The 16,553-nt window shown below is 33.3% G+C and overlaps 1 protein-coding gene across 1 annotated transcript; it reads right to left on the bottom strand.

Annotated features, from left to right (window-relative positions):
* Positions 1 to 10,754: 10,754 nt before the first annotated feature.
* On the bottom strand, positions 10,755 to 15,736 carry LOC107872019 (probable cyclic nucleotide-gated ion channel 14). Its single transcript, XM_016718849.2, has 7 exons — positions 14,944 to 15,736; positions 14,330 to 14,864; positions 13,397 to 13,609; positions 12,968 to 13,269; positions 12,559 to 12,670; positions 12,017 to 12,253; positions 10,755 to 11,851 (listed from the first exon to the last, which is right to left on the bottom strand). Exons 1-7 carry the CDS (start codon positions 14,970 to 14,972, stop codon positions 11,105 to 11,107), a joined length of 2,175 nt encoding a protein of 724 aa, XP_016574335.1. The 5' UTR covers positions 14,973 to 15,736; the 3' UTR covers positions 10,755 to 11,104.
* Between the last annotated feature and the right edge of the window lie 817 nt (positions 15,737 to 16,553).

Genomic DNA, 16,553 nt, shown 5'->3' with positions numbered 1-16,553 from the left:
AAAGTTTTGATCTTTACATGTTAATATGAATTATATCCATGAACTTTTATGAATTTTGATTTTTATACCATATTTACATGTGTATTCATTGGAATTAGCTCTTGACAGGTTTGTAGGATGAAAATTGCATGTTAAATCCTTAACCCATGATTTTAGTATTGAAATTATGTTACTATCATATGTTTTAAACTATCTCTATGCTTTAACTCATGACCCTCAAGTGTTTGATGAAATGCCTAAGTAATGATATTGGGATAATGATTACTTATTATAGTTTCAAATGCTCTCATGTGTTCTTATTGATATTGTTATTAAGTCCTGTGGGTTATGAATACACAAAAACTTAGTTGTTTACTTAGTTTCAGTATTTTCAGAATAGTTTCGGATATACTAGAGTATTATCAGTTCAGTCAGTATATCATGTCAGTAAGCTCAGTTCAGTCCAGTAATTAGAGTTAGTTCAATGGGGAGTAAGATTTAGCACCGAGCGAATCCAGAGATGGGGGCTCACCTTCCAATTGACGGTATAACCTTTAGTATCAGTCCCTGCATTCTAGAACTACATAGCCAGCGTAGGTTGAGATGTTAACCTACCAGTTGAGGACTGACATATATCTTACTAGAGCACTTGCCAGTAGAGGGTGACTCTTTAGTCCTTCGGGACTTCACTTTACTGGATCCACACAGTTAGTGTTATTACCCGTGGCACGGTATTGATACCCTTCCAACTGGGGTCACAAGTTGGATCCCAATTAACTCATATTGGGGAATGTCAGTTAGATGATACCTCCCACAGTCTCAGTCCAGTATTCAATTTAGAGTTTGGTTTCAGGCTTGCTTGACCATGGCATACTGTTATTAGTTGTTCAGTATCAGTATTTTAGTTTATAGACTATTTGAGTATCATGTTATATGCTTGGTCATGCATCCTCAGATTTTACAACTTTCATGCATACCATGTATCAGTTATCTCATGTTATTTATTCAGTTAGTTATTGTTCACATACATTAGCCCATATATATCAGCCTAACCCCATCTAGCATGCTAGTACATTCAAAGTACCGACCGCATACTTATTTTTTGCGCTATGATGTACCATATCATAGGTTCGAATGCTCAGGTTCCCAACCGCACCTAGACCTCCCAGTGCATCAGCACAGTAGCAGTGGTAAGTCCTCATATTACGAGAAATTTTATGTTTATTTTAGTGTTTCAGTCCAGTACCCAGTCAGAGTTAGTTTGGGACTTGTCCCATCAACTCCACAGTCGGTCAGTTAGAGGCTTTCAGACAATCAGTCAGTTTATCATTATTGTTATCAGTTTTCAGATGGCTGTTTTCAAATAATTATTTTCAGGCTTATAATTTCAGAGATATTTTAGTATTTAAACCTTATAGCATTTTCAGTTTTCCGCATATGTGTATCTTTTGTTATTAGTTTTATTCAGTGCTCACAGCAGGTACCAGCTCATGGGTTAGTTTGGGGTCACTTATGACCGTAAGCACCGTGTGGCATCCAGGGTGTACTCCTGGGGCGTTACATAAGCATATAGAAGTGGACTACCACTTTATCAGTCAGGATTTAACTGATGGTCTCATTTCCCTCACTCTATCTCCTCTAATGCTCAACTTGCTGATATATTTACCAAGTCTCTTCTTGTGTTCCTCATCAACACTTCATCTCCAAGCTTGGAATGGCAAGCCCTTCCATCTTGAGGGGGCTGTTGAACCTTATGAAGATAACTCAAAGATTGACTACTCATTAATAAAACCACCTTGAGTATTTAGGTCGCAGGTGTTTTAATTGTTAGGCCATTGTATTTGGGCCTATTGTTGTTTTGTACAAATAATTATGTACCCAACCCAATTGTAAGAAAAATATCTGGCATATGTATGTAGTACTGTATAGTTTAGTGGACAATTATCACTTTCACAATAAGAAAAAGAAACATTTTCTCTCTCTACCTTTACTCTTCTTTTTTACTCTTTCAAGCTCGATGAAGCTTCTAGATTAAGCTAAAAATGAAGATTTATTGGCGTTGCATTTTCGTTGTTAATAAATTTTTGGTTGGTTATTAGTTGAATTATTTTTTCATACTTTAAATGTGTAATTCATGCTTTAATTGATGGTTTTGGGACTAGATGGGTGCATTCTTATGACGATTGTAATGGGGAACATGGGTTTCTCTAATTTGATGAAATTTTGGCTTGATAATGTCATTAACCTCAACCTACTTTACTATCTTGGTTTTAAATATGAATATTCTCATGGTTTAACTTGTCCTTGAAAATATTGCATTGTATTAAAGGATAAACAGATAACGGTGATTTTTGAAATGTCCTTGGTAGCCATGGTTTTAGATTTAAATAAAACTTGGGAGTCTAATGATTAAATGGATTGGTTTGACATAATCGAATTAGCTTGCAAGCATAGTGGTATGAAGATACCATGTTGAAAAATGTCTTAATAAAGACTCCTTGATTAATGATTAGGTTTATGTGCAAACTATTTTAATTTGGACTTAAAGAAAGTTGTGTAGCTCACCGTGAAGGTATAGTTCCCGGGAGACCAACACTGGAAACTATGTTTGCCAGTATGGGGATCTATATGACTATGTGTCTAGATACACATTATATTTTGGATGGTTATCGTCTTTGTGTCTTTAGCTTTTCCTCGATTCATGCGGCTAACACGCACTGGAGGCGCTTCCAGCAGGGGGAGCTGGACCCATATAGTCCATAGGTGCCTTTAGGACGGAATGAGCTATATAGTTTTGGCTAATGGTTTAAACTCTTATGTCCATGACTTTGTCCCTATCCCGATATCCTATATATGTATATATAAATATTGTGCATGTGGTTTTGACTAATTTTTGGCAATGATATTATTTTATCTATTTCCCCTAAGTTACATGTCAGTGCTCGCCCTAATGACCGTCTCTGGAAGCTGCATCATTTCATGATGTAGGGTTCGAGGGATTTCCTGTTACCTTTGTGCAGCGTTAGATGGTCTGGTACGTCAGTTGATCTGCTGTGAAGTGGTGAGCCTCCATCTTTCGAAAGATCTGGTCATTTCACTGGTTTCATTATTGCCTTAGTATTTCTTTTTGGATTCTTTTGTCATAGTCGGGGGCATGTCCCGACTTAATTGGTATTTATGATCTAGAGGATTTTTGTGGACAGTATGGAGATGCTTGATTGTTTGTTTAGACTCTTAGTTTTTGTTTGATTCGTCTGTGATTATTATTATTTTGGTTGGTTTCCGTTGTTTATCTTTACTGTGCTTTAAAGGATAGGCTAAGGGGGTGTCCTCGGCCCACGGTGAACTTGAGATACCTGTCACAACTAGGCCCTGGTAAGAGTCGTGACACAATCCAAGGGGACTGAAATAGGCACCACACTGGTGATCTAAACTAGTATAAAACTCTCTGTCTTCCTTTATACTTTATTTCCTGCCTTTAATTTATTTCAAGTTTATCGCTTATACTTACCTGCAAGGGAATCGACTAATTAGACTGATCAATTGACTCAAAAAAAAATTCAATTCACCCCATCCCTTTTGAATTTCAAATACAACTATATTGAGCAAACAAATATAATATATCCAATAAATACGGTAGTAAATACAAAAAGAATGAATACAACAAATATAAAGCAAACAAATACAAATACAAATACAAATACAAATACAAATACAAATACAGAGAAAAAAATATGATTTCTATTATAAATGTATTTACATTATAGTGAATGTCTATCAAGATCTACTTTGATATCTATTAGGATTTGAAGCATCCGTCTTTTACTTAGACTAGGAGTAAATTTCTCCTATAAATAGAGAGATTTTGTTCATTATATTTACAATCTAATGATCTCTCATCCCCAAAGAGAAGAAATAAGAATTACTCTCTCTATTCTCTCTACTCTTTTTCTTTATTCTTTCTTGTTTTATAACACGTTATCAGCACGACGCTCTAACCAACTGAGAAATTGATCACTAGCCGCCACCGAATACTTTTGTCCACTGCGTGCTCCACCGAATGATTTTCTTCCACTGCTTACTACAAAGAGGTAAAGCACAAAATTAAGGTAAGATATGCTTGTTAATAAATAGTGAGAATGATGACCACTCACAAGAATAAAATATTAACAATATTAAAACGTTGGCTCTAGTTGTATTCAAAGTTTGTTTACATATTTTGGCAGCCATTAATTTTTAAGTTTATTTATAGTGCTTTTGCATCCACTATTAAGTTTACATGGAAACTAAAAAAAAAATGATAGTGAGATTATAAATCTAAAGGTAATTTCAGTGTTAGTAATTTCTTGTATTATTTGTGTATTGCGATAAGAAGTAAATTTGTTGCAAATTATTTTTGGTTGTTGGTGTTCTCGTGCCACTGGCAGTAACTTAAGCCTTAAAAATATGATAGAAAATAGTGTCACATGGTCACTTTGTGATTGACTAGAAATTATAAAAAGAAAAATATATAAACCCACATAATGGTTTGATAATGATACCTGCAGTATGAAAATACCTTTTGCCAAAGTTGGTTTCAAGGATTTAAAAGTATAACCCAGCTTGTGTTATAATATCAATGTTGTGTGGTTTATCGTTATGTGGCATAATATCGTTGTGTGGTTTCAAGGATTGTATACATGAGCACTTTGCCAGATATATTCCTTTGTTGTGAATTGTGATTGATACAACTCGAAAGCACATGACAATGTGTTATTTTCATGGGTTGTATAAATTAAGAATCTCTCTATCAATGATACAATTATTGTTAGATTTGAGAAAAAATAATTGGTTTGGAACCATTTATATTTAAAATTTATTCCTCAAGAACAATATTATCAAAAGAGATGATAATATGTTGAGTTTAAGTCCCATCGATTTATGCCTAAGACGTCTTTATATAGATAAGACGTTGAGTTTGAATCTCAATGCACCATATTGATATATTATGATGGCTAAGGTAAAATAATGGATATTTGATGAAAAGTCATGAAATTCGACCCATTTAATATGCTCCATTCCATGAAGTAAATGTGGTAGCAATATATGATAAGTCTGAAATATGACAACTTACTTCATTCTTGAGGTGTATTGGTAGCAGTGCATAATATGTCTGAAAGAAGACAAGTGGTTGAATGCATGAATATACGCGTGAAGGGACAATATGATAATGATCATCAAAAGTGATGATATTTTCACACACTTATATGATTATAAGATATGCTAGAGAAAAATTCTCTACATTATATGTATGCCTTGATTTACTTTTGAAGTAGCAAAATATTGAAAGATGTTATAAGCTATCATAATTTTATAGACTTAAGGCACGATTATATTCCATTCCTGGGGAATGAGAAACTTATTAATGCAAACGTGCACTTTATTACAACTCACCTCCGAAAGAGGTTGAATAATTTTGAAATCTACTTCTGAAGTAGTAAATCTGAAATTTATTCATGTAATAGTAAATCTAAAATTTACTAAAGAAAAATTACATGTCATGGTAAACTTGGAGTTTACTAGAATAAAAGTTCATAAATTGATAAGAACGATTATGACATCTCGAAGATGTGCATGTATTGAAGAACTAGAAGATCCTTCAAGAATTGTTTATGTCGTTTGTTCTCATGACAAGTTGGTTGGACCAACTAATATTGGGATTGGATCCCTTCAAATCTGAAAATTATAAAAGGTGAATAAGGGTCCGTTCACCTATCATGTGATATGTTGAAAAGATGCATCAATAAGATGATCACATGTACATTCATGGTCAACCTACGTTTGACATTCATAAAGTTACTTGTTCAATATAAACTGAGCATAATTTTCAGATTGTGTAATCAAGATAATTCATCTTTATGATGACGGTTTAGCATTGAATGTCTTCAATAAATATCTAAACCATTGTTAATGAGAACAAAACTTAATGTATCGGTCTGAAATATGATATATTGCAATAGCATTTGTATGCATTAGACCAATAAATTATGATTATTTCTTCCCTCTCAATTGGTTCAAGGTCGGGAACTAATTATTCCATCTAATAAGTTTGATGTGGGGTATACGATTAATGAATATACCATAATGCACAATGATTCCTCAAAGAAGTAGAGGATGTATGTTAGTTTTCCTAACATAAGGGGGAGATTATAAGCGCTATGAAATATGTTAGAAATTATAACCATATCTTCATCCAAAAGATAATTCAAGTCAAATACTGAAAGCATCTCATATTAAACGCAAGTGTTTTTATTTTGTGTTCCTAAAGGACAAAGTCTATGCATGCGTGAAGTGTGGTAGACTGATCGGTTCCAAATAAAATAGTCCTTGAAAAATAAGGAGCAAATAATCATAATAAGAAGGCAATAAGCTCTTGAAGAGCCTACGACATACCACCTCATGAAACCTTATGAGAGGTTTATGTACCTGAAAATAATGAAGTGATGAGATCTCCAAATGTTATGTCGCATTGTGAACCGATACAAAATGATATATCATCAATATCTTTGACACAATATTGGTACAATATTGTGAAAGATTATGAGGATCTGAATTCTACGTTTATTTAAGCATACTGACGTAGAAACATTTATCAAGTGACATGAAAGGATGCATTTTGGTAAGCGTAAACTTATTTGATTTGCAGTCCAGGCACTTGAAGATGTCACTCATGAAATGTTGAATATTGTCACTTGACAAAACTTATGTGAAAACTTTTAAGGATTCAAACTGCTTGAAGCATATTAAAGTTTCTGGGAAACTTATTTATAATCCTTATATTGTATAAGCCTATTGTTTGAACATCATTGGAACTCTTGGAGAGTTTTCAAAGTAATAGATTATTTGTTGAAATTCAAAATATATCAAATTGGATTGGTTATGAAGTACCATATCTTAGTGCAATTGATTCACTCATGTACCTTGCAAATACTACAAGGCCTATTGTCTTTTCAGTCAATTTGGTAGCAAGGTATATTTCTGCTCCTACTATGAGACATCAAAACGGGATAAAACATATGAGCTTATTTTATTCTAAAGATTGCAGTCCCGATCTTATTGGTCATGCTGATGTTGGGTACTTATCTGACCCGCATAAAGCTCGGTCTCAAATAGGCTATGTGTTCATATGTGGTGGTACTGCCATATCTTAGAGATATACAAAGCAGTCTATCATAGCTACTTCATCGAATCATACTGAGATAATAGCTATTCATGAAGCAAGCCGAGAATGTGTATGGTTGAGGTCTATGATTCATCTCATTCGAGAAAAATATGGTGTAAAATATGATAATCTATCCACAATTTTATACAGAGATAATTCAGCATACATAGCACATCTGAAGGAAAGATTCATAAATGGAGATAGAACGAAGCACATTTTGCCAAAGCTTTTTTACATACATAAGCTACAAAAGAATGATGATATTAATGTGCAACAGATTCGTTCAACTGACAATGTGACTGATTTATTCACCAAATTTTCTCCAATTGCAACTTTCAAGAAGATGTTGCACAAGATCTAGATGCAAAGGTCAAGGATGTTCTCATTAGGGGGAGTTAATATGTGTTGTACTCTTTTTCCCTTACGAGGTTTTGTCCCACTGGGTTTTCCTTGTAAGGTTTTTAATGAGGCAGCCGAAATGCGTATTATTAGAAATGTGTACTCTTTTTCCTTCACTAGATTTTTTTTTTCTACTGGATTTTTTCTAGTAAGATTTTAACGAGGTACATTATCTACCAATTAGACATTCAAGGGGGAGTGTTATAAATGTATTTACATTATAGTAAATGTCTATGAAGATCTACTTTGATATCTATTAGGATTTGAAGCATCTGTCTTTTACTCATATTAGGAGTAAATTTTCCCTATAAATAGAGGAATTTTGTTCATTATATTTACAATCTGATGATCTGTCATCCCCAAAGAGAAAAAATAATAATTACTCTCTCTATTCTTTCTACTCTTCTTGTTTATTCTTTCGTGTTTTATAACAATTTCAAAATAGTAGCTACAATTAAATTAGGCAAATTATAGCTACAAATAATAATAATTATATTTCAAACTAAAGCTATTTAGTATGAAATTTCCTTTCCTTTCACTTTCTCGTCCAAAAGGGCAAGTTACCTTTGGCTGTAAAGATTGAGCTCCCAGTACTGTTTTTTCCACATTAGCAAGTTGAGGCTTTGTTATTAAATGAAGTGGACCAATTTAATTCTGCCTTCTTCTTGTTTTCAAAGAAAGAAGTAACAAATGGCCACTTGCTTTAATAAATAGTAAAAATAACATACATCCAACCTTATTAAAATTATTTATATTTTTTTTTTAATTACTTTACTCTCTCTCCCGATTCATATAAATAACAAGATCGATATATACATAGAAATCTTTGTATATGACAAGACCAATATATACTTAACAAAGCTGATTCATATATATATAACAAGTATGATAAGACCGACATATACATAACAAGACCAACATATACATAAAAGGTCAAACATATACAAGAAAGCTATGTATATATATTTTTAGAGAAAAAAAAAGATTTTTGTAATATGTTTGGAGAGATGAGATTTTTTGTAATAAATAAAATTTAATGAATTTATGTAATTTTTAATTAATAAATTAACATGTATTATGTAGGTACACAACACATTTCAGCTTACTGACATATTCACTAACGCTTTGCGATTTCCTCCAACTCGTGGGGAGTATTGATAAATCTCGTGGGGAGTATTGATAAATCTTTTGTATTATTGGTTGGTAAAGACTCGCAAGCTGTACATATACTGGTATATAAATTGTTTGACAGAAGGTCTAAGGAAAGTAATTTTGAATAAAATTTGAGATTAACTCTATCTTGTGTTTGATATAAAGTATTATTTAATTTGAAATTATTTTATCTTACTATTTGTATTAAAATGGTGAGATTATCTGGGACAGAGCCACCTTTGGGTAAGGTGGTTCATCCGAACATCCTTCGGCAGAAAATTATACTATTTATACATAATTAAAATTATTTTTTAGTATATATTATGAATGTTGCACCCCCTTCAGCTAGTTCTTATGTTTACTTTTGAACCTCTTAGTAAAAATTTTGGCTCCATCACTGAAGATTATTATCTTGTGTGGAGGATGGAAAAAAATAGTCCTATAAAATATACTACATCATGTATAGCGATTACCATCTCTTGCGGAGTATGGGATAGTATAGTCCTATGTGGTGCAATATCCCTATTTATCCCATCCATTATACTAAAGAGTAAATATATAATTACACCATTAATTTTGTTTGAGATTTGTAAAAAGACACCTAAACTTTCACTTCGACCTATTACCCCACGATTCTTCTTTATTTCATTGCAAACACATTATTTTAACCCTCTGCGTGTATACATGCTCCACAGGCGAGTGAAAGGGCTCGAATTTAACTTTTTTGATCAATTAAAAGTTGTCACGTGTAAAATAATTGATATATAATTTATATTCTTTTTTAAAAAATATATAATATTTCTTTATTTTTTTAAATTATCCCTAACCCCCTCTCCCCCCCCCCCCCCCAACCCACCTACCTACACTTTCTTCTTCAACTCAATTCACCATTAAAGCTTTCATTGAAGTTTTTTTTTTCTTAAATCATTCATTAAAGCTCCATTTTACAATTAAATCATATCATTAAACTACCCATCATTTCTTCTTCAACACAATGTCTTCTTCAACACCATTAAAGCTCTTCAATACAATGATACCATTAAAGCTCCTCCAATGAAGCTTTTTTTTTTTAAATCATATCATTAAAGCTCCATTTCCAGTTAAATCATATCATTTAACTATCTTTAAAACTCAATTCAATCATAAAACTATTTTTTGAAGTGATTTGAACAAAAAAAAATGGACGAAAATGCATGCTGACGGAGTGGGGGTTTAGGGGAGATGGTGATGGGGTGGGGGTGTTGGACGAGGGGTGGGGGGGCTGAATGGTGGGGGGGGGTGGAGGGGAGCTGCTAGGGGGGTTGCTGGATGAGGTGGGTTGGGGGAAGAGGGGTGTTAAATTAAATAAAAAGTAAAATTTTATTAAAAAAAATATATAAATTAAACGTATTTAACACGTGGTAGCACCTGATTGGTGCGTGTGTTCACTCTCTTTATTGTGATTGAGATTCAGCGAAAAATTGTGTGTTTGCAACGGATTAAGTAAGAATCGTGAAGTAATAGGTCGAATTCAAAGTTTAGGTGTATTTTTAAAAATCTCGACCAACATCAGGGGTAATTATGTATTTACTTTATACTAAACTAAGAGGAATCATTTATGAATACAATCAAGCTTCTTCCCTCTTACTTTATCCTCTAAAAGCACGTTTGGTATAAGGAATAACAGATAACTAATTACGAAATTAATTTTAGAATGAGTTTATCTCATGTTTGGTTGGAATAAAATTGCGGAATAACTTATCGTTGGATTTGTTATACCAAAATTATAGTGCTATTCTTATTCCACATTAAAGATTGGATAACAATCCTGGATAACTAATCTCGATATAGTTACTCCTGAGATAACGTGCTCCCCTACCAAACGAGCCCTTAATGAGCACTCGCACCATCTATCAAATGCTAAAATTACAACCTTGCCCGATATTATGTACTGGTTGCATAATCTATCTTTTACTTACCTTAAAATCTTTATTCTATAGTTCCATAATCCAGTTATTAGTAACTTCCCAGTGAAGAAAACAGGTAGAACTTGAAAAACCAAATTCATTATCATCCTATCTAGTTTTCATATACAAAAAGAGTGAAATATAAAGTATACCCTTTTCCTTTTTTCAACAAACACTGACCTACAAATGCTGTTAAAGTCTTCTCAAGGTACCTAATTTCCCTTCACCAATTTTTTACTTACAAGTAGAGTCTATTGATGATTATAATTATATAATCAACAGCAGCACAACCTGTCCCGGTTTCCTTTTTCGTATTTAAACTTGAAGAAAGTTCTTTAAACTCACTTTACTATGTCTTTATATTGCTCTTTTGGTCCTGCATAATTTCACCTGTGAGAGATGGTCTTCAAGTCGGGCATAAGTTGAGCTAGTCGTCATCTGGCTCAGTTGAAAAGTCAGGCTCCTCGGGCTTCTGTAACTTAGGCATGTCCATATCCTTCATCTTCTGAACTCCTCTCCTTGTCTGTGCAGCAAATCTTGATGCCAATATTGTAACTCCAAGGTTTTGCTTTACATTTGAAGAGTTTGTTGGTATAGCCTTCATTTGTTGATCATCTTCGTGTTCACATTCACTTTCATATGCTGAATGGTCGTCCTCGGGAGCATAAGGCAAGGACTCACTTCTATAAAGGTCTTTGGCTAGCTTTCTCCTCTTGAAGCGACGCCAAGCAGCTTGAACAAAACAGGCAGCCCAAGTTCTCCAGTGGTGAGAGTAATAACGGAATGTATGCTGTAGCTTCTTACTATGAAGACGCCTGAATTGATTGGCTACAAACTTGAGATCCTCTGCACGTAAAGCAAAAGCTTCTACTTCTGACAAGGCTCTCACTGTTCTTGTCGATGAAGGCAAGTTAAGAGTGGATCTTGGCAACAATGCCCAGGCAAGAAGTTCCTCGCCACAAAAGTCACCTGGCCTCAAAGTAATGGAGTTGAAGAAGCCTGTCCGGCCTCCATTTGTGGTTGAGCTCTCTAATGTTCCTCTAATAACAAACAGCATTTCAGTTACTGGATCACCCTCACGTACAATGTATGTTCCTTGAGTACTTAACGACGAAACAAGACGTTCACATATGGCATCAAGCAGTTGATCATCCATTTGCGAGAAGAAGGGAACCTGCAAAAAAGAACGACCCAAGCGAATCAAAGCAGAAAGAATAATGCATTTGACTTGTTTGATATTAACAAAGTACCAGAAAACAAGTACTTCACATCATTTCAAATAAATTAATGATATTACTAATTTGGGGTGCAATGAGAAAACACACAGAAAATGACTTACACGCCTAACAAGGTCTAAACATAGGTGGCGTTGGATGTCACGACGAAGGTCTGAAGGTAAAGCTTGCAAGATAGATTCTTCATCTACTCCTCGAGTGGCAAGCCACTTGTACTGTACAAAACGTCTAACACGTTCTTGTAGATCCTGAGGGAGTTGGCGATGCTTCATCCATTCTTCAGTATCTCGTCGCTTGAGTCTCCATTCTTCAAGCCTCACAGTGATAGATTGTAAGTATGTCTACATTAAATAAAAGGGAGAAATTACACACGGAGTTTGAAGATCTTGAGAAAAATGAAATGTACAAGTTCACAAGATAGAAGTAGAAAAAAGAAGTTGCAAAAGCAATGAAACACTAGAAGCTCAGATGATATGGTTTATCAGAAGGACCAAATTAAAATCCTACAACTTACAAAAATCACTGGTCCAAATCTACGTTAACCAGAAAGAATCAAAAGAAAGAGAATCCAATATTCACCGAAATCCAAAGGAGTAATCTATGAAGATTTCATATGGGAAACTAAGACAATATTTGCCACTCATACCTGCATGTTTCCAATCAAATGAGCAAACAGGACTAGCCCAAAAATAGCAATAAGAATGGCAAATGAAGTTTCCCATATATATGTGCTTGTGTCCAAGTTTTGACCATAAGAACTGCAAAAAGATCAGAAAACAAGAGGCTCAATCTCAATATCCCTCGCAATGATGCCGCAAGTAGCAGATTTTCAGATAATTATAATTACCAAATAGTATATACTCAAGAAGAGTTATTCACATGACTATTTAATATAAACGCTGAGATCACTATTCTCTGGATAACACCTCATACACCCTATACCGAAAGCCATTTTGGTTTTCGGACTTTTGAGGTATCTAAGAATGCAACTGATATTAAAGAATTGACTTGATTATCAAAGATCATAGTAGCCTTGGTACTATTGGAAACCCTACCTTAAATTTTGTAAACCCCACCACAAGCAGTACAAGTACTTCTCAAGGAACTTAGATGAGACAACATTGTTTGTAACTGCATTAGCAAATATTCCAAAGTCGAAAATGGTTGAATTAGAAGGATAGCAGTTGCTGAAAACTTGTGTGTTGTTTAACCATGTTACCCTGTCTGCATGGTCTACAGTACCACAGTCGAGAAAACGGCTGGAGCATTGTATTGGACTAAGCTCCTTTTCGCAAGCTATTTTCCAGCATGTAGCATACCTCTCGATTGACAATAAATACCAGGAAGCACCCAGGACCTACAATAAACAGCCTAATTCACTATCAACAGTATCAAGGACTTCAAAAAGTTTGCTATCTGTATAAAGAACTAGAAACTATACATAAATTTAAGGTGAAGATGTGAGTTAGTAGGACAAAACTTACGTGACTCGCCAACATGTAGAGTAGTAAATTGTAAGCAGCCCCTGCCCAAGCAGTTTTTGTAACAACCCCAGCAGCTTTAATAATTTGAGCACTCAATGGGAATATCAGATAGAGTCTTGGCAGGTATTGCAGCAGAACTATTAGTACAAGAGCATTGTTGGTATGATCGGAATGAGAACTTCTAATTGCTGGTATGATGAACCATATTACAATCTGCAAAAGAAAAGGGCAGATAAATTCACGAGTATTTCTCTCCTTTTTGAACATGAAGATGGATTATACTCCAACACTAAATTGCTAATTGATCTATCATTACTTGTAATGTAATTATTTCCTACGCCTATAATAATTAGCATCAACATCCATTGTAATAGTTCAAAAGAACAACCACAAAGTTGCATAGCTGACTTTGTTCAAAGAAATTCTGTGAATTGCAGGAAACAAGTATAAATATCTTCCGACGAAAATAATATTAGTGACTAACCATAACACAATTTACTAGCACAAAAAGTAAAAATTCTCTGAAATGTGAACTTTTTAGGAAAAGACCATTTCTCCATCTAGAAAAATAGCTTTTTGATAAATATGTTTAAAATGCACAAAACAATCAGACTAACAGCTATTTTCCACTAATCAAGATATGTTTTACTGGCCTAATTCATGGTATTTGTTTTACAATCTTATGAAACAAATCAACAACAACATAGCCAGTGAAATCCCAAAAGTGGGGTTCGGGAAGGGTAGAGTATAAACAGACCTTACCCTACCTCATGGAGGTAGACAGGCTGTTTTTGGAGGACCCTCGACTCGATCCTATGAAAACAAAGGACTATACAAAAAGCAAACTAAAGCTTCATTCTTGAAAAATGATTATCTGTTCAAGGCATTGACGGATTTTGAGCTAATTTACCAATGAAGCAGATCCTAAAGTACCTGAGGAAGAGGCAGAGCTGCAATAGCATCAATGAAGAATTCAGACTTCAAGTACCTCCTTGCAATCAATTTCTTATCCATAACAAGTTCACCCCTTCCAAACACCCTTGAACTTCTTGAAACATAAGCAGTCCTGAACTTAATAATCACATGGAACAGATAGAAAATATCGGCCACTGTCCTAAAACATGTCACAATAATCCCAAGATTCAAGTCAATTGACATACATGATGACTTCCCTTTATTTACCACTGATGGTAGGTAAAAAAACAATGGATCCATGAATAGAGCCAACAAACAAGAAAACAAGAACACCCTATTCCATTGTATAACAATTTCACTCCCTGGATCAAGAATTTTCTTTTTCCCAGGTACATAATTTTCGGGGAAAACCTTAAACTTTCCAAATTTAGGAGCCTTACTAGCTCCAACCTTGTCAACATTTCCAGAATACAAAGGTATTTGCTTTTCAAGAATATGGTTCTCATTCTTGTCCCATGAACTTTCAAGATTCTGTTTCCCATCATTGTAAAACCTAATAAAATCCTCAAAATATTAATAAAAAAAAAAAAAAGAACAAAAGTGACAAACAGAAAATACACTTGAAAATTTACCTTACAGTCTTCACTTTCTTGAACTCCATGGTAGCCAAAATACCTACAAATCTTCAATACACAATGCAGAATCCAAGAAAATACCAAAATGGTAACAAGATTGAGTTTTTACCATTTTCAAGAACTTCTATTTCAGAAAATACAGATAATGCTTATAACTTATAACTTACTAAATAAAATAAAAATGCAAACTTTGGTTAAAACATTACTCACATAGCTGATACTTTCAAGATTTTTCTGAAATGGGGTTTGAAAATAACCAAAAGAACGAAGAAAGAGGAGGTGAAGTGGGGAGAAACAACTATAGTTTTCTGTGTTTTTTTTTTTTCTTTTTAATTCAAGGGAGGTTGACTTTACTTGGAAGATCACAAAAAGACAAAGCAATATATTAAAGAAAAAGAGATAAAAACAGGTCTGATATACTAGTACTAAAATTTTGATGCTGCAAATGGAAATTGAAATTCAGGTGAATAAAGTCGTGCAGGCCATAATAGAATATAAAGATTAAATAATACAAGTTCATATACATAAACAAATGAAATTATTAAACTCTATCTTCTCCAAAAATCAAAAGAGATAAAAATTACGAAATCAAAAGTTGCATATAAAAATATGAAGAATTTTTGGGACAGATGAAATGGACACTAAAATAAAGAGATGCATTTATGACACCTAGGTGGCATAAACAACTTATTGAAGTTACTGTCGTTAACTTTTAATTTGAGCCAGCTTAGTTAAGAAGAGAGGGGCTGCATCAATGGAAATGTAGTTTGTCGTCCATTTCTATCTATCCACTTATAAATTACATTTAAAAAGTAATAAATAATAAAAATAATTTTACTATATCATATTTTTAATATAATAAATTTAACAATCTAAAAAATATATAAATTAACGAATAATATTTAATATCACAAATAAAATGCACAAATTTTTAATTAATTTTTTAAATTAAATAAATATTATTAAATTATTTATTTTTAGTAACATGAATAAGTAAAGATGAACAAACTTATTTATACCTTTGAGATTTTATATAAAATACTACTAATATGGAGTACTTTCTTTATTATATAGAAGAGAAATGATAACTTATATTATTTTTATGTAGTTATTAAGTAACTGTTTGGTCATGAAAAGTTTTTATATTTTCTTAAAAAAATTATTTTACTTTAGTGAAAAAAGTGAAAACGGTAAGTGTTTGGTCATGAAAATTTCAAATACAATTTTGGAATTGTATTCGAAAAAGTGAACACAAGTAAAAATTTATTTTTACTTTTTTCACTCATACTTCTTTCATAAAATTTCAAAAACAACTTTAATTTATATTCACAACCAAACATAAAAGCAACTCCAAAAAATTATAATTTTCATGGCCAAATGAGACCTAAATGTGTTAAAAAATGTGCTTTTTAATGGGTCTTTTAACTTGGCCTCCACTGGTATCATATTCTCTGATTTTACGTGTGATAAGTAGACATTTAAAATTGTATGAAATTGAACAAATAAACTCACACATCCTTTATGGCAATTTGCGTAAGACACCATGTAGAACGTCATGTAAGACGTATGTGTCTACTTGTTCGACTTTATACAAGATTAATTGTCTA

The sequence above is a fragment of the Capsicum annuum genome, chromosome 1 (genome assembly GCF_002878395.1).
Source record: "Capsicum annuum cultivar UCD-10X-F1 chromosome 1, UCD10Xv1.1, whole genome shotgun sequence".
In the NCBI taxonomy this organism is placed as follows: Eukaryota; Viridiplantae; Streptophyta; class Magnoliopsida; order Solanales; family Solanaceae; genus Capsicum; species Capsicum annuum.
This window is presented reverse-complemented; position numbering and strand designations above follow the sequence as displayed.

Coding starts and splice junctions, on each gene's coding strand:
- LOC107872019 (XM_016718849.2), bottom strand. CDS start 14,972: ATGGAGTTCAAGAAAGTGAAGACTGTAAG. Junction 13,270..13,396: donor TCTACATGTTGGCGAGTCAC/GTAAGTTTTGTC, acceptor TGTTTATTGTAG/GTCCTGGGTGCTTCCTGGTA. Junction 12,671..12,967: donor TGGGGTTTACAAAATTTAAG/GTAGGGTTTCCA, acceptor ATCTTTTTGCAG/TTCTTATGGTCAAAACTTGG.